This window comes from Oxyura jamaicensis, chromosome 3, assembly GCF_011077185.1.
Source record: "Oxyura jamaicensis isolate SHBP4307 breed ruddy duck chromosome 3, BPBGC_Ojam_1.0, whole genome shotgun sequence".
Taxonomy (NCBI): Eukaryota; Metazoa; Chordata; class Aves; order Anseriformes; family Anatidae; genus Oxyura; species Oxyura jamaicensis.
This window is the reverse complement of record NC_048895.1, coordinates 32,884,049-32,903,300: the sequence shown is the minus strand read 5'-3', so window position 1 is coordinate 32,903,300 and position 19,252 is coordinate 32,884,049. Positions and strand designations below refer to the sequence as shown.

The 19,252-nt window shown below is 35.2% G+C and overlaps 1 protein-coding gene across 9 annotated transcripts in view; it reads left to right on the top strand.

Annotated features, from left to right (window-relative positions):
• EML4 (EMAP like 4) overlaps positions 1-19,252 on the top strand; it is a 157,267-nt gene that overhangs the window by 119,502 nt on the left and 18,513 nt on the right. For all 9 annotated transcript variants that reach the window (XM_035320630.1, XM_035320627.1, XM_035320631.1 and 6 more), the window contains 11 exons: positions 85-208; positions 4,996-5,145; positions 6,660-6,729; positions 7,970-8,080; positions 10,338-10,433; positions 12,644-12,778; positions 13,029-13,164; positions 14,969-15,120; positions 16,633-16,758; positions 16,876-17,007; positions 17,595-17,662. In XM_035320630.1, coding sequence (XP_035176521.1) covers positions 85-208; positions 4,996-5,145; positions 6,660-6,729; positions 7,970-8,080; positions 10,338-10,433; positions 12,644-12,778; positions 13,029-13,164; positions 14,969-15,120; positions 16,633-16,758; positions 16,876-17,007; positions 17,595-17,662 — 1,300 coding nt within the window. The remainder of the gene's footprint in view (positions 1-84; positions 209-4,995; positions 5,146-6,659; positions 6,730-7,969; positions 8,081-10,337; positions 10,434-12,643; positions 12,779-13,028; positions 13,165-14,968; positions 15,121-16,632; positions 16,759-16,875; positions 17,008-17,594; positions 17,663-19,252) is intronic.

Below are 19,252 nucleotides of genomic sequence, written 5' to 3'. Positions count from 1 at the left end.
ATCTCTGTGCTAATTACTAGGTTCTTTTGTGCTCATTTCTTGTGTAAACTTGCCATACGATTAATATACTTTTTGTTTCAACAGAGGGAGAATATATCAAGATGTTCATGCGGGGTCGACCAATCACAATGTTCATTCCTTCTGATGTAGAAAACTATGATGATATTAGGACAGAGCTGCCTCCTGAGAAGTTAAAACTGGAGTGGGTGTATCCTTGATATCAGTAACTATTTTTTTTTTTGTCTTGCCATTCCTTTCTTTCCTTTATCAGACTTGTATCTTCTCTGTCCAGTGACAATTTACTTGGGAGGGGAATATTAACAGGAGAAAAACCAACAACACAAGTAAGTGCAATTCCTTGCACTACTTCAGTTTTGGCTCTGAAATGAAGTGGTTGATTTCTTGGACAGTCATTTACATTAAATATATTAAATAAATCAAATATATGAAGAAGTGAGTTGGCACGTGGCTGACGGCCGTTCTTCAGACTTAGTAGATCAGAAGTTCATAAGAGACATGCTTCTGCACACATTTGGGTCTTCCCATCACCCCCCTCTCATCTCTGTAGATTCTTCCTGTAAGCTGTGATTATATAATTTTCTTAGTCCTCCTGTAAAATAACAGGTCTGGACAGCACTCGAATTGGTGTAATAATCCAGGTTTGATCCTTCTGATCTTGCTGAAAGCAAGATTTTTATAAACATTGATGATGCGCTGTCATATGTCAGGATATGTACAGACAGGGTCTCCCTATACCTCTATTAGCGTTTGTGCATAAGGCATGTATTTTAAGTCACCCTTTGTTACTCGGTTAAGGAAAGGCGATTTCTCTGTTATTTTCTCTGCTTTTATTAACTTTTAAATGTTTGAAATCAATTATATTGGGTATTCAGTTATGAAAAAGCAGCTGTGGAGCTAGTGTCCTCTGAACTTTGGAGACAGATTGTGAAAGCTTAGACCATAAAAGAGGAATCTTTTATTTTAAAAGTCTGATTGGAAAGGAAACTGAGCTCTTGCTCAGGCTTTGCAAAGTTGTGGTGATCAGCTTTCCTACTGTCACCACTGTTGGGTGCTGATGCTGGCACTCATATGACCATGAAGTAATGGGTTGGGTCAGTTTCTGATCTGGCTGAAATGCAATCTTTTTTTTTTTTTTTTTTCTTTTTTTTTTTTTGTGGAGTTAACTTTCGGCATGATCAACTCATTAATTTGATTTGTCCCATGAACATGCAAGGGCTAGGATCAACACACTAGAGGAAGGTCCAACCTACTGTTTCAGCATCAGTGAGGAGTTGGGACTGATGAAAACTGATCATGAAATCATACCCTCAGTTAAGTAGGTGCAAATCCCTCTGTGGACACATTTATTTAATGCCCAAGGACCTTAAGTTCAGGTTCAGGTTAAATCAGTTTCCTGCTGTGGGCTAATTAAAGTGAAATAAATCTAGTCCAAACAAATTGTCCACATGTTTTTGGAATCTGTTTAAGGAAATGTCATTCTAAATCAGACTGCTATATTTCTGGGTATAGGATATCTTTTGGATATAATGTTGAAGAAAATGAGGAAAAAGCAGCAAAATTTCTGAGGGAGTACTGTTGATCCATATGACATTGAACAAAATTGGCCTTCAGTTTTGGAGACATGAAGTTCCAGCAGCAGACCATGTAGTTTGTGTACAGGCTTAGAAAAGCTGAGAAATCTTCAAGCCAGCCATAACCGCCAAATGAAATGGCAGATTGAAGATTGTACACTTTACTAACAAGGTATGGGGACAGTGATTCATGGAGTATTTTAGTAATGTCAGTGTTTTGCAACTGAAAGGTTAATGGAGTGTTGAATAATTTTGAAGACCTTTTAATTCTCCAGCAATTGCCTTCTGGATGGTTGTTTATAATTGGGCTTTCCTTTGATATTACCATCCTGGAGGATGCTACTTACAGGCTAGCTGATGCACCATGAGGATAAACAACTTCAAGGCAAGAACAGAGGCAAAAGATTGTGTGGTAGGGTTTTTGGTCTTTGTTGTTGTGTGGAGAGGTGGGGTGGAATTGTTCTTTTTAGATGAGCTGTGTCCTGTGGGAGTTTTCAACGATTGATAGCTGGTACTGTAGATTCAACAGAACACACTTTGCTTTTGTCTGCCCTGCAGATTACTGTCAATTAAAGAAATACCTAAATGGTTTGGCAAGATGAAGTAGTTCATGGGGAATTCTGAGCTCTTGACTGTCTCTGGTTCCTGAGAGATTTCATGTAAATTTAGTTTGGGTATCCCTGCTTTGCAATGCAATCTTGCTTACTGCACTTCAGAACTGGTTAAAGAATATCAGGCATTCCTACCAAGAGGGAAATGGGCTGCTCTAGAAGCTACAGAAATCACTGTCAGTGCTGTTGTTGATAGGCAGTGACTTCTTAGCCTCTTTCTTCCAGTGTAAAGTAGCTCAGTTTCTGCAGGGAATTTCGGACTTCTCTTTATAAGCTTATTTTTAACACTGGTGTTCTTCTTTCTAAGAATAATTCAAGTCAGTTGTAATGATACTATTAAATGCTGCTGTACAGCAGATCACTTTCCATGGGGGCCTTGGCTATTCTTACCCGATTAGAAATAAAACAAACAAAACTATAAGCTGTTAAGTATATCATTTTTTGTGACAAAACAGTCCAAACCTTCACAATATTAAGACTGAATTTCCTTCAGTCTCATTGAAACACATCATAATGAAATACGAACATTGAAATTTAGTGGAAATCAAGCATCAAAGTTGCATTGCTGTTTTTCCTGTAGAGAGATGGTCAATCATTGTATTAATGTATCTCTGCTCTCTTGTTCTGAGAGTGTGGAGAAGGAAGGAGCTGCTGTGGAGCAGCAGCCCCTGTTGTTTTCTCTCAGGATTGCCTGGGATGGAGCATGAAGAACACAAAAAATTATCTCACAAAATAGGTTGTTGCTTTACATGCTCCTAGAAAATGCAGCCACTCTTTGGTACATTATTATGTAGAAGGGTAAAGGAAAGGAACAGACTGAGAAAACATAACTGTTTTTTGCAGCCTCATGAATGCCAGAACTCAACAGTGGGTGCCAAAATACGTAGCTGTAGCTTCACATGGTAAATGTCTGAGATGAAAGGATGAATGTTCAAAGATGACAATCACAAGAAATCCTTATCAGTACATTGCCTATTATATACAGCAGATAACAGCATCTGCCTTTCTCCTCTGAGATGCCATTTAGAATAGTGTTCTTCATGCTTCTGTATAGAAATAATATTTTCATTGGTTTATAGCCCATCATTTCTGAAAGTTCACTGGTCTGGTTTATTTGTTCTGCTTTTGTAAATGGCCATTCTAGAGTATTTTTGTTGTTGTTGTTCCATTGGTGTTTGAAAGAGGAAAAATTAGTGTGAAGGTAAATACTGATAAAGGAGAAACTGAAGCATCCTTTTTCCTGCTCTCAGCATTGTGTTGTATCAGCATTTCTCTTCATATCATTTGTTAAGCAAGCTTAGCTTCAGAGGAGCCAGTGTGTTCTTCTGTAGTAAAGGGAAGACAGCAAGATAGAAATCTGTTTTCTTTTCCTTACTCTAAAAAGACTTAATTGATAACTGAATGCAGTTATCAATTGACCCATTATTTATTTACATTATTTAATGAACATATTTAATTTTGCAAGTGTTCTTGTAGTACAGTAGTCCTGTAGTTTCATGGGCTACAGGGACTACATCCCTGTAGTTTCAGGAACTACAAAAGAGGAAAGACCTATATTTGCTATTCATGTTGTGGGGCATTTTTTGGATATGGAGGGTGGCATTGAGAGGGGCGTAGTGATATTTTTGTTAGAGAGGTAGTCCATGTCTGAGAACAGAGGCCAAGCTGTCAAGCAAGGAAATTTTGGTTTAAATACTCCAAAACCTGCGCTACTGCACCTGCTTTTAATTATGAGAGGCCCAGCTTAACCCATCCAGCTTTCTGTGTTGGTCTTTTACTTCATCCTATCTATCTCATTAACCAAGACCTTGTAATCCTTTACCTAAAGTTGCTTAAGGCATCTCCTGCTGTTCTAGGTATATTAGTTGGCACTAAAGTGGGAACCTCTCTCTGAAGAGTGCAGGACATAATGAGAAAATTTTATATATATGTATAATATATATATATTTAAGGCTTCAAAGCTGCTGTTCAAGTCCGAGTGTTGATTTTACTCGTAATCAGTGACCCTGAAACTGAAACACAGGCAGACAGCCACATTAATAGTCTAGATGAAGAAAATCACACCAGCATCAAAGTAATATCAAGATACATTTGATCAGTGCTAAACCATGTTTTGATTGCAGTGCATATAAAACTTCTGAATGTTGTTAGTGTCATGGTAGTTATACAGGTTTTCTACAAGAATCATCCCTTTTAGGTATTCCGGGTAGTTTGATGTAGATTATTTTTCCCCGTGTCAGTTCATTTTGAGATTTGTTTGCTTTAAAAATACTCTAAAATGTTCTTAAGAACTATTTCCTGGACTTGGCAGCTGCCGTGCTGAAGCTTGCCTTTTTCTGAAGGGCGTTAGGAATTTTCACACGCTTGTTTTGAAAGGCCGGACAAAACCAACATGCTGGTCCCTGGCATAGAGGTGCCCAAGCCCTGTTAATGAAAAAGATACGCAGCCTGTACAGTGATGTCTTGCTGTTACCTGATGAAAATTCACATTAAGGATTTTTATAAAGTGACACAGCAATGTTTGTTTTGCCTCAGTGAACATGATATATGTTTTACTTTTAAATCAATGAATATCACTTTTAGTAGTTTGGATTTCTCAAGTCTGATCATATTCTTATTTTTTTAAACTGTTATTGAAATTGTGCTGTAGTTTCAGAGGAAAGCATAAAGGGCACTTCATGGCAGGAGAGCTCCCCGGGAATCCTTTCAAAATTTGTTGTTTTTTTTTTGTGTGTGTGTGTGATATACAGTAGTTATGAAAGCCTTGACTCTAAAAATATATAAATGTGTAGATATGGGTATCGTGGAAGAGATTGTCGAGCCAATGTTTACCTCCTTCCTACCGGAGAAATTGTATATTTCATAGCATCAGTGGTGGTACTATTTAACTATGAGGAGAGAACTCAGCGACACTACCTGGGTCATACGGACTGCGTTAAATGGTTAGTATAAAACATTTGTGTGTGTGTGTCATAATTCAGGAATGTATTTATTTTAAAAATTTTCTCACTATATCTATGATCTCCTTAATGTCATCATGATTCTAGTTGTTTTCTGTTTCATCAGTCCCTGTAGATTTCACTGTATTAAGTGCCTTACAAATGAATGGTAATAGAACAGACCACATTAGGTTAGGTTTTCTGGCTTAAATATAAGATCTGATACACAGATACCGTAGGATTGCCAGATTAGAGACAGGTTATCTGCATAAATTATTCTAAATAGATGTCCCAATAATTAGAAATGGTTATCAGCCTAATTCTAGATCAGGGATTTAAAGGCAATATGGCAAAGGTGTAGACTTAAAGGAGAATTAGAAAACCAAATGGAAGACTGAGCAATAATATTCTCGTTTTTTAAATGGATGCCCCATCCAAGTATTAAGGCCACCTGAGATATGAGAAAGACACTTGCAAGCAAAACATAAAAGCAGGAAAATTGAAGCAAACATCATTGTTGGTGCAAAGACAGTTCGTCACTTTACAATGTTAGTCTGAAGAGTAGCGCAGGGCTTTGATTTTAAGGTAAACATAGACTCCTAGCTGTACCTGAATGGAAGAAAGGAGTTGCTTCTTAAACCTCTTTTCTCCTGGCTCTGCTTTGATAACTGTAATTGCTTCCTATGGGAGTAATGCTGTTAGTCTTGTATTCTTCATGTTCATTTAAAAAAGTAGACTGAATTGTAAACATTTTGGTGCTCATCACTCTGACTTCTTCAGCCCCCTTCCACCGCTCTCCCTTGCCCGTTTTTATTTTGTTATTTCTTCACCTTTGTAATATTACAGAGAAAGCAAATGAGAAGGCTAGTCAAAAAATAAGTAGGAGTAAGAGGGCATAGACTTTGGAATTACAGTATCTGTTTTTTCACATGGTCTTCAAAACAAAAGCCAATTTTGACTTATTCTAAGAGTGCACCATACTGGAGATTTTCATTAGTACAATTATATCAGTAACTCATTTCAAGATTCAAGAGGCAGTAAGCCCTGACTCGTGGGTGCACATGCCCTCAGCCATCTTTTCAACTGTTTTTGCTCAGGTTCAAGCTATCTGTTGATTTGGGCATGAAGTATGCTCTAGTGCTTATAAACATGGCATGTAATTATGTACTGGAAGTTCAACACGGGACATTGCTGTTTTGTTAACAGTGGACTCCCAGTATAGTGCAAACCTGAGATTTATTTGTCTGAGCACCTGTGAAGGTGGCTCTTCTAGCATTCCTGGTTGCGTGCCTGCAGCCAATTCAAAAACCTGATCAACCCATCAGGATTTTGCAGTATAACATGCCATGAAATAGTCTGTCAAGAAAAGCATTCAAGTTGTCTCATTAAAAGTGGCATCTAGGATTATAAGCATCTTCCTGAGCTTCTGTTGAAAAATAAAAGAAAAAAAAAAACAACACCTTTCCGTTTTGAAGGCCAATGACAGCAAAAGCAAGTCATATTTCTGTCTGTCTTAGTCTTGCAGTTCATCCAGACAAAATTAGAATTGCAACAGGACAGTTAGCTGGAGTGGATAAAGATGGAAGGGTAAGTAATAGAGCTATCGAGCAGTAGTGTCTTGTTCTGAAAATCAGGAAAAAATGTGTTTTTTTGTGTGTGTATTTTTTTTTTTTTTAATTTCATCATCACCTTCTGTTTGCAGTTATTTTTGTAATGCATTGCATATACTGAGATATTGTTCTGTTTCTAAGGTAACAGTATCTCTAGCAAAAGATAGTACCATGGAAGCACTCAGCCATACATCATAAAGAGCAGAGGCTCATAGTCTTTTATCTGTGACATGAGAAACTCATTTTTAATTCTGCAAGTAAATGTGGACCTTGTAATTGATTTATAAGGCCGTATCATTTGTGCCACATAATTTTCAGTAACTTCCCAGAGGAAAACAAGTCCCCAGTACAGTGAGTCTGTGTACTCCTAACGCTTCATGTGAAAGGAAATCAACCTTGGGAGTCTGTGGAAGGTGTGCCAAGCTGCCCTACAGACTTGCTCAGTTGAGGACAAGCATAGTTAAATGCTCTTGTCCCTGGCTGTTGTTGAACTCTTCCTGAAGTTACAGATGGAAGGGGAAAAAAATAATCAGATACTTTGAAGTGCAGAAACATGTTAAGTACAACACTTCCTCAGGTGTTCCACTGAGCCTTTGTTTAATCTTGTTATATATATATATATATTTAATGGTGAATGCTGTCCTTAAGACAACTTAATTCCCACTGCGTTTATAACTGTTTCACATTTATGCAGCTAACTTGCTTTGGGATAGCACTTGGATGAAATATTGCCATGGAGGTTTTCATTCACTGGTTATGGTTAGATGACTCAGTGCACCAGCATTGTTTTTTTGGTGTGTGTTTTGCTGTTGTTTTGTTTTGTTTTGTTTTGTTTTTTAGTATTACTTTTTGCATAGTTTTATGTTTTAAAAAAATAGGGTTTGATCACTTGTTTCAATTGCTATGTGAGATTTTTAGGTCTGGGGTTTGAAATGCAAGATGACTCTTCTATTTTTGTTCAGTGGTTTGAATTGGGCTAAGATTTATTTTCACAGCTACCAAATGCCTTCTTGATGTTTGTAGCTTGCACGTGGTGGGCAGAAACTGTCTTGACTCCTGCCTTTTGAAGTTCAAGATACAATCCAGTAGCAACATCAACAGAGGTCATCTGCATTTCAGTTCACAGGTTGCAGTTTGGGTAGCTTGACATAACTTTAAGCCTGTGTTTGACACTTTTGCCACTGGTGATACCCATTTGTCCTGTTGCTTTTGCGCAGCCCTTGCAGCCCCATGTTAGAGTGTGGGACTCGGTGAGCCTGGTGACGCTGCAGGTTATCGGCCTGGGGACTTTTGAGCGTGGAGTGGGGTGCCTGGATTTTTCAAAAGCGGTAAGGTGGATGCTGCTACCTGCTGTTTTACATCAGTTATCCGACCCTGTGTCAACTGGCAAGTCTCTACACTGAGATTTCTGAATGCGATTGCCTACCTGACCTGCTTTAGTACTAAAAGTGTGTCAGTAAAGTTTATGCATACTCTATAAAAACAGCTGACAACAAGTGAGGTGAAAAAAACAGGAAATTGCAGATGAAAAATTGTGGCAACAAACTAGCACTATATATAAATAGCAGGCACAGAAATACCTTGACTGGAAATTGAAATATGTCCTGGGTTTGGTGGGGGTGGGGAGTTTTGTTTATTTAGATGTTAAAAACAAGTTTGTTACTGAGGTTCATGAAGACATTTTAGAGAGTTCTGATGGAGAGGTTAACTCTTCTGTTTGCACAACTGGAATAGGTTTTTATGCACCAACAGGAAACTTAATAAATAAAAAAAAATCTTGTACCATTTTCCTAAGGTATAGTTTATTCAACTCATGCTTAATTTTGCATAGAATAAAAAATAGAAGTCTTGTCACTGAGCCCACAAAATTTATCAGAATTAGTAGTAGTAAACGGAAACGTGTTGTTTGGCACTGATAAAAATTCTAATTTCAAAATTGCTGCTGGGTTTATTTTGTGTAAAAGACATGTATTTTAATATTTAAGCTACCTTTGTGCTTTTGCCAAAACATTAAGACATATCAAACCTCTTAAAAACCCATGCTGTGATTGTTGCATCCAAGAATTCAAGTGGCAGAGAATAAACATATCAAAAAAAAAGAAAAAAAAAAAAAAAAGAAAAAAAAAGAAAATATGCTGTATTTTGCTTATAGAACAATTGAAGCACAGAACAGTTAAGGTGGAAAGGGACCTCTGGGGATAATTCATCCAGGGCAGACTGCTTAGGACTGTACAGTTTTGTTTTGAGCCTCTTCAGGGAAAACCTGTTGAAAATAAATGCTCATGCTCCCTTGCTGCAGTTTCACTAAACTTTGAAACATTACTTACTTATATATAGGTATTGACTTCCAGGATATAAGCTTCTTTATAAATAGAGAGTAGCATAAATAAAATAATGTGAAAGAAACACGGTAATTCCTATTGCTGTAGCAAATCAGGAAATTTTTAAACTCAGGTTTCTTTTAAGATGAATAAATGCATGTTCCACCATTTAACAATAAAAATTAAAAATAATAAAAAAACACTAAGGAATTATTTTGAACATTATATTCTGTTTTTTATTAGATGAAAGTTGAATGTGAAGTATCTAGAGCTATGTTTTTAATCACATAATCCCACTAACCTATGCAAGAACTGTCTATATCACCATTACTATCTCTATTACTATTACTATATTACTATATTACTATTTTCAACTTAATTGGAAAGTATGTTTGCATATTGCTGCTCATAATAGTGTTAGTATTTGGGAATAGAAATTTCAGCCCCTTATATTTTCATAATTTGTTAGAGAATGCAGGCTGAACTGCAAGAATCAACTTTAAAATAAATAAGGCCTCCTCCAAAATTTTGTACAAATGTCCTTGAAACAACTGGTTTGTGCAAGTATGTGTTGCTGTGAATAAGTATGTTTTTGTTCTGAGAATCTCTGTCTATTCCTTTAATTCTACATAGCTACATTTTCTGTTTTGTTGTAGAATTTTTAAAAATAAGACATCTCAGTTATTTAACACAGAAGATGCCAGTCTTCTTGCTTCTGTAAACATCATTTTATTCAGATAGTGTTACCCTCGCTCCAGTTTTACCAACTACATAATGAAACTGCTTGGCACTTAATGTTCTGTGAGGGGAAAAAAAATGAGATGTCCTTTCAAAATGTTAGTATTGCAAAGTTGTGTGTACGTTACGGTGACATTTAAGAAAGAAAGCCACAAGCAGAACTGTGTGTTCTTGGACCAGAGGAAAAACAAAGTATTTGCAGACTAGAAAAAGGAATAAACACACTACTAGCATGATAATACAAAAGAGAAAGAAAGGAAAGAAAGGTAAGAGAAAGAGAGAAAGAAAGAAAGAGAGAGAAAGATTTGGGTATCTTTAAAGCTTTCCTAGTATATTTTTGAAGCATAGTGATACATGGTGAGATTATGCAAAAATATGTCTTACCTCTAAGAAAAAAGGAAATCCCTTAAAAAGGAGTTGCTAAATTTATATTTGTACTTTTGTGTCTTCTAAATATTACTGCCATGCCCCTTTTCTGAACGGGGCTTAATAGTTCTTTTTAGCACCTCTTTTCTTTTTCCTTTAGGATTCTGGTACTCATTTGTGCGTAATTGATGACTCTAATGAGCATATGCTCACTGTGTGGGATTGGCAGAAGAAATCAAAAGTAGCAGAAATAAAGGTAAATATTGCACAAATAGCTATTCTAAAATGCAGATGCTTTCATTCACAAAAATATAATAATTTTGTGAGACACAAACTTGATTTTACATGGAAACAATAGCATGATTCTGCTGGGTTGTATAAGGGCACAAAAGAAATGTATTCTTAATTTTGTATTCTGGAAGGGTTTAGGGTTTTGAATACTGGAATACTTATAATTAAATCTTACTCTTCCCTAAGGACCAGTCCAAATAAAGTAATTCTCTAACATTTCCTAATTAAAAAAAAAAAAAAAAAAAACCTATCCTGGACACTTTAAGGAGTTGAAGTGATGGTTCAGCCTGTAATTTTTTATTTTATACACACATACGCTTCTAGACATTCCTTATTTTCATTTTTGTCTGAATCAAATTCCAGACATTGATTCTTGGTATATTTACTTCTGTAGATTGCAGTCTGATCTGCCTTCCAGTTTTCTTTAAAAAATTTTGAAATTTCTTATTTGATCTTTGAAATTTCTGTTCAGAGAGAAGTGTTCAGAGGTGTTGCTGTCATTGTTGGTGTAAAGTTTAGACCACTGGAAACATCCAATCCAGTAATAATTTGCTTTTGAACTCCATTCAAAACGTTGCTCAGCATTTTACAGTATCAAGCATCTGATATATGGATGTGGAACTGTTTTTTTTTTTGTTTTTTTGGTTTTTTTTTTTTTAATTTAATTTTTAATCAGTCAGTAATGGAAGATTCTACAAGCTTATATGTCTATATGATTACAAATTGGCAATTCCAGATAATAAGATCAGGACTTTTTGACCCATTTTTTCTTAAATCACGTTGACTCAATAAATATACTCTATAAGTTTTAATGATAATTCTGTGACAGTTTTTTAAATTTATTTTATTTCCTTGCTGATATTTATTATGAAACTATTTGCAATATTCCTTATATTTCCTATTTTATTGATATCACATTTTGACTCTTCAGAGTTAGTTCCTTGGCATTTCAGAATCAGCTAAAACCAATTCAGCAGGGACAACTTGCCCTTCAGTTTTTCATGTTTAGGACTTGATCTTACAGTATCTTAAGCACCTTTGACAACAGGTGGGTTTATTGTGAGGAGGGAGTCCCTTGACCTGCTGTGCAAAACAGACGTCTTTTCTCAGCTGAATTAGATTAAATTTTTCAGTCCTTAGTTACCATATGAATTTTGGATGCAGTAGATCAACTCGTGTCAAGGAAAACGTGTGTATGAAGCATAATTCAGTAAATACAGCCATCAGGAAAAAATGAAATTTAAGAAGGTTGTTTTCTTATAGTGAGCCAAAAATGGTGGAGTGGGAAAGGGCCAAGCTTCTGTACTCCTGCAGGTGCTGGAGTACAACAATTCAACAATACCTAAGTGTACTCCTTGAAAGTGTGTCCTTAAATCACATAGACATAAATGGGCATTGATGCATTTACTTAAATGTTTTGTACAATAACTGCCTCCGGGAAATGATCTTCATTGACAGTTCTGTTGAATTTACTTTAGTAGTGAGATAAATGACAGGTTAGCTTGTTTGTAAAATTTATTGGTAAGGGATAAAAAAGTACATGTGGTCAGTACAAATATAAAGGTGGGAGTCTGTATTTCAGGGTTTTGATTTGTGTGGGCTTTTTTTTTTTTCTTCTTCTTCTTCCTGAGGAGGAAAGAAGATAAGAGGAGGAAAGAACTCAAAGGATTTTTTATTGAATTTCAGAAGGAGAATGATGGATATAATCCTGGTATGCTGGGATTTTCTGAGTTGCTTCTATCACAGTTTTATTATCCAGAATAACAAACTAGTCTGTACAGAAGCTAAGCAGGGTGTTCAACCCAAAAGTCTTTTTAATATTTCATTCACTTCACATGGCCAAAGTCTTAGCTATTATAAAAAGCAAAAGCTTTTGTAATTTAGAATGTGTTTAAAACTGTACTTTTTACTGAAGTTCTATTAGCAATAAAAAAAAAAAAAAAAAAAAAAAAAAACACAAAACAAACACCTTATGAGTATGGGAAAAAGCAATACGTAAATGTTAAGTGCAGTCATTCAGACAGTCAATTTAGCAGGGAACACTTACGGATTTTGTATACATACAATATCCTGTGTAGTTCCTCCTATCTTTGTTCTGAAACTTGTGATTTTACATGAGTTTCTAGTAAAATTAGAATATGAACATCTGAATAACTATTATTTCTGTTATTTCAGACTACAAATGAAGTTGTTCTTGCTGTGGAATTCCACCCAACTGATGCAAATACCATAATAACGTGTGGTAAATCTCATATATTTTTTTGGACCTGGAGTGGCAATTCATTATCAAGAAAGCAAGGGATATTTGGGGTAAGAATGTCTTGATATGAGGTCAGTTTTAAATCAGTGGAATGATCTGTTGCTATCTGATGCTATGTACAAATTTGGTCCGTTGTCACCTGATACTGTTTGAGCAGATAGGTAAACAAAATCAACAACAACAACAACAAAAAAAGATTAATTTTTCTTTGTGTTTTCAGGGTTATATGGGAATGGATATGTTGTTGTAACTACTTAGAATACAAGCAATTATCCCTTTCTTCTCTTTATTTTGTTTCAGAAATATGAAAAACCCAAATTTGTTCAGTGTTTGGCTTTTTTGGGAAATGGTGATGTGCTCACTGGCGACTCAGGTGGGATAATACTTATATGGGGCAAAACTACTGTAGAATCTACTCCAGGAAAAGGACCTAAAGGTAGGATACATTCACAGATAATTGCAGATTAGACTATCTGTAGAAGACAAACATAAAGAATTGCATTAGAAAAGTAATAGGAAAAAAGACTTGGCTGTGCACGTACTCTTCTTGTATTAACAACTGGTACTAAATTCCTTCAGGTTTCATGAATTTGGTGACTTAAACACAATCTAGAGTTTATCATTAATTTATGAGACTGTGCCTGAAGTGAATGAAAACTAGTTTATCTAAATGTTTTGCATTTTAAAATTGTGAAGTTAATCCGATTTCCTTTCATCCTGTGATTTGAAAAAGGCTGTGCAGGCTAAATTTGCTTCTTAAGACTTAACGTTGTACTATGCTTGGTCTCAGGAGAATATTGTTAAGAGGACTTGTGCGTGAAGGGAAAATGTAATTTACATCTATACCAATTATGCAAATAAGAGTATCTAGTTAAGACTGTATAAATCATGGCTATAAAATAGTTTAAAACCCATTTTATTTGCACTTTGAGTTAACCTTATTCTTTATTGCAAAGGTTTTGTAGAAATGAAAGAAAAAACTATTTGTTACCAAACTTATGCAAACCTGGCACAGCTGAGCCGTAAGGTAACTTATAAATTCAAGGATAATTTATTTTACTTGGCAACTATTTCAAACACTCTGGTTTAAATTGGTATGCCAGGAAAACATTCATGTAAAAAGCAAATATTTAAAGGTAAGTCTGTTTTTGTAGGTAGATTTTTTTTTTCTTTCACGCTTGCTGCAATGGAAAAGTAATTTAACAAATTGTCTGATGTTTAATTTTGAGGTTCTTGTTATGCAAAATAACCTTTTACCTATATATAATCCTAAAAGTTAACAAGTAGAACATTTATTACATCAGTGTAACTGAACGTGGGATCTTTTTGTTGGTTTATCACATTAGAATTCGCATTAGAATTGGTCACAGGACTTACCTGAAACTTTTTCACAAAGTGAGAGCATGCCAGCTTGAAGTGACTTGGGCTGTAGGCAGAGTCAGCTTAATTAAGCTGGCATTTATTTGGGTGGTGTTTAGAGTTTTTCTGTGATTGCTGCTTTTATGTATGCAAATCTTCAAAGCCCCAGAATCTTGCTTTATTAAAACACGATTTTCTACAGCAATTCTTTTCAAAAACAGACACAATTGGGATGCAAAAAGTTATCTTTTAATACTTTTTGTCATTCAAATTTCCTCTCTGACATTCATTCAAGGATTTTCCTTGGGGTAGACTACTATATTGATAGATGCCAAATGCTGTTTTATTATTTTTAAGTGAGACAACATCAAGTGTCAGATATTAGTATCATGCATCTTGGAACATTTCCTTTAAATAATTTACTTTTTCCCCCGTTTTTTATCCCCGTGAGACTTCAGGCAAGTCTTTGAGTTTCTTTTAACAAAATGACTTTAATTCTTTTGTAATGATTGCTTGCTAAATATTTTTCAACACTTAAAGACAGTTTTCCTTGCATCTGAAAAAATTGTGTTTCCTTGGATAGCAGAAAAATTAAAGTATTTTGCAAACAATTGTTCTTGCTTTCCTAAGTTTTAGGGCAGTAAATCTCAAAAAAGTTTCTCTTGAAAAAGGGAGTCCTTTTGTTTTATCCCTTTATCCTGTAAGAAAACACTACCACCTTGTGTTTGCAGTACTAAAGCAATACTAATAGCCCGTCTGTGCAATTAGAATTATTAGTTGTACACTGCTACTTTATTCTTATGCCAAAATGCACAGCTTCTTGTAAACCTCAGATGAAAAAGTGAGTAGTGTTCTGTATTATTTTCTTTTCATGCATATAGGAGTATATCAGATAAGCAGACAAATAAAAGCTCATGATGGCAGTGTATTTACCCTCTGTCAGATGAGGAATGGAATGCTGCTAACAGGAGGTGGGAAAGACCGAAAGATCATCCTGTGGGATCATGATTTGAATCCTGAAAGGGAAATTGAGGTAAGAAGGCAAGAGTGACAAAGAAATTGTATTTTCAAGGTATGACTAGCAAGCCTGAGCCCTCCTCGCTCCTTGGAGTATGAGTATTTAGGATGACAGCATATCTTCTGGTTTATGTCTTTTAATTTCTGTCTTCTAAGTGGATGAGGGTGTTTTATAATAAGTGTATCAATTTTCAGCCTTGAAATAAATCCATATGGAGTTTTTCTTTTCTCCTTCCTTAGTTTCTTTTATTCACTCATTTTTTGAGGATTTTCGTTAATTTGTTCATGTTTTTCTGAAGTTTGTCTGTCTGGACAAAGGCAATGTTACCAGGCTTTTATTTTCATATAGATTTTTTGACATTATATGTAATTATCAGTAGGATATATATGGCTACTCTGAAAAAATTAGTTAGGTTGAGGAATTTCTCTTTATCTTAAAAACAGGTATTTAGTGAAGATGTATATTTATGATTTGTCTCTATGACAGTGATGGGGATGAAGTGGAAAAAAATATATATTTTGGAATAGAAAATACTAATTTCTTCCACAGAATAATAAGATGGCCTTTTGAAACAGTGTGCTTCTTAAAGAGTTTTCTAGTAATAGTTTACTCCACTTGTGTCCATTTCTAGAAACATTTAGATTGAACTTAGCACATATGTTAAAAAAAAATAGTTTGTTACTATCTTGAGTCCAGCATTGACCTTTACAAAGCCTGGCTGAGAGTAAGTCCATGTTGAGTTACCCTGTACAGCTCTTAGGCATTAGTAACCAGTGTCTCTGTTTTCCTTTTTTAAATATGTTATGTTAAACCTAATTTTTTTATGTTGAGAAATATTACCAGAGCCCTGGTATATAGCTTTGTGAACAATTATAAATATTTTCCTATCCTATGTGGCTAATATTAAAGTTAGCATGTTTTCTAAAGCAAAATCATTTAGAATAACAAACAAATATATGCTGTAAAGTAGAGCACTGTATTAGAATTCAAGCATGCAATAAGCAAACTCAATAAAACTTGGAGTCGTTGCTGACATAAGGCATATGAACATTTACTTAAGGTTAATCAGGAAGTATTAAGAAAATCAGGAAGCACTTACTGAGGGCTAAAAGATCCTTCTTAATTTTCACAATGTGTTTTGAAAAGTAAACAGTAACTAAAATATATATTATTCCTATCCTTATATGATGAGTTGTAAGAATGGAGTACATTTATTTGGTGTGTTCTATGCTTAAAAATCCATGGAACTCGTTTTTTTGTTTTGTTTTGTTTTTTACTACTAATTACCTATTAAAATAGCATAATTGTGATTGTTTTGAAGAGAGGTCCTGTTGTATATGCCTGTATTGAACAAATAAATGAGGTAAGTTTTGGGTCAAGTCCTGATCTATTGTATGTGTGATTAGATTATTCCTTTGTGCTGTGAGAAGTGCGGTTCTGGTACTGTTATTGTGCACTATTTCTAGACTTCAAAATAAGTGCCTATTAAGATACGTGATGTGGCTTTACAAACGTTTCTCTTCCTAGGTTCCTGATCAATATGGAACAATCAGAGCAGTAGCAGAAGGAAAAGCAGATCAATTTTTAGTGGGTACTTCACGAAACTTTGTTTTGCGGGCAACATTTAATGATGGTTTCCTAGTAGAGGTACAGGTGAGTACACTGATTTTTTTGAACGATTACTCAAAATTGTTAGAGCTTCCCTGATGGTGTGCTAATTTGAGACTCTTTATATTATTTATTATTAAATCACATACATGTTCTTTACAGGGTCATACAGATGAACTCTGGGGACTGGCATCGCATCCTTTCAAGGACTTATTTTTAACATGTGCTCAAGATAGGCAAGTTTGCATGTGGAACTCTGTGGACCACACACTGGAATGGACCAGGCTGCTAGATGTATGTCAACCCTTTAAATATAAAGCTGGAAAATAGGAAAAAACATTAATTATCTGAAGCGCCCTTGCCCTATGTCATTGAGAGAAGCAAAAATCCTGAAACTATGTCATTAAAAAGCCATTCAGAAGCTTTGATAAGCTTAACACGGCTCTTCAGATGTTGTATATACTATAATCTGATTATCATTGTCCAATGCCATTCTAACAATCCAAGTCAGGATAAAACTCCAAGTTGTTTATACTTATTACAGTTTAGCTTTTTTACACAATTATTCAATCTATCTGCAGAGGTCATCAGGCAGATGTGAAAGGTATGGCTTCAGAAGTCCTTCCTTATTGTCATTGTTAGTGTCATACGTTGACTAATTCTGTGCTGTTGTACAAGGAAAAGCATATTTTTACACAGAATTTCGGCTTTTTACTTATGAGAAGGTCATATAGTATATCGGTGATAGGTTAAAAAAAATCTGTGGGTTGCAAGTGTGCTAGCTAAGTAGATTTTCTTTTGTCAATTCATGTTAGGCTTTTATGGTAGCTTTGGTGTGTAAAGTGGACCGGAAAATAACATGTATGTGCCTCCTTATTTAGGAACCGGGGCACTGCGCTGACTTCCATCCCAGCGGGGCGGTGGTTGCAATAGGAACACACTCGGGAAGGTAAGGGAAGGTAACAGTGCATCAGCTGAGTTGTGATGATCAAAAGTTTAAAGGAGACCTTTTAATACTATGATTCTTGTATATTGGAATGTATATATCTTTTGGTTTTTATTCTTTTGCGTGAAGTTGACTAACATGAAAAGTTGGTGGAGAGGAGCAGATATTTCTTATAGGGATTAGATGGAGACAGCTGTTGGTTTTCTTTTTTTTCTTTTTCTTTTTTTTTCTGTGTGCTGGGAGGGTTTCACAAGCAAGCACTCCTTTCTGACTTTACCAGGTATCATATATTTTATCGTGTGTGTGTGTAACATCAGCTGATTAGACAGGTACAGTACAGATATTTCTCCCTTCCTTATCAAACACACATGCAACCTGTTAAATTGACATGGAGAGGCAAATGAACGGGCTGTAGTATTCTGCTTTTGTGTAAGAGAGAGGTTAATATGGCACATAGCTAAATAGTACTTGATTACAGCAGTTCATATTCATCCTAAAATCATTGCTTATTTCAAAGCTATCAAAACATGAGCTAAGTCCTTTAACTCAGGCTTCTTTTAGTGGTAAAAAAAAAAAATTGTCTCAATTCATATCCAAACTCTCTCTGGCTTGGTGTCATCTGCCATGAAAGGAGTAGTTCCATGTGATGGATTCTTAGCAAGTATCAACTAAAAAGAAATAAAGAAAAAAAAAAAAAGATACTCATAGCATTAGGAAGGTTGGAGGAACAGCTAGGAAATTTTTATTCTATTTCTTATTCATATATTGGTAAAATAACATGTAGTAATGTAAGAAAATTGTTTTCTTTTTGTGTTAAATCTGCCCCCTATAATTTTTTCATACATAACAACATGCCTAAAAACCATTTAAGGTTTGGTTTGAAAAACTGCTAAGCATGTGCAACACCCTTTAGCTTTCCTGGAAAAACCTAAATGTTAAATATTTTTCAAGGTGTTTCTTTATCCAAGATGATGATGCAGTCTGCACTAAATATATTACATATAAAATCAGGTTAGAAAACCTAGTGTACCCTCCCGAGGAGAATCTTGCTGGGATCTTGTACATTTGATTTCCACATTGTGCCTTTCAATATTTTCATCTCTTTCTAATTATAGCATTAAACTGAGTAAGTGTTTCTACCTTCATTAAACAGAGCAGCAGATACTGGCATAATAGAACTTAAGACAGGGAAAAAAAAAAAAAAAAAAAGATCAAGCCACATTTCTTAGTAGTTACCAGGCATTTTTGAAATTACATCAAAGCACAATAAGCACAATCAAGGCATATTGAGTGGTCAGAGCATGCAGTCTGGTGTTTGCTTTTGACTGAGTTTTTTTTTTCCTCTCAGAGGGCTTAACATTACTTTTTCAATTCAGCAGTTTTCAGTTTAAATTCTTCTTCTAGAAACAAAAATTACTTGAGGCAACCCACTTACACTTTATTGGATAAGTTTATGTTGATGGCCCTGTTTTTTTGTTGTTGTTGTTGTTTTGTTTTTGTTTTTGTTTTTTTTTGTGGTGGTGGTGTTTTTGCCAAATTCTTAGAACTAAGCAGTTCATTTTTACTGTTCTGTTTTATTGTGTTCTGAAATTG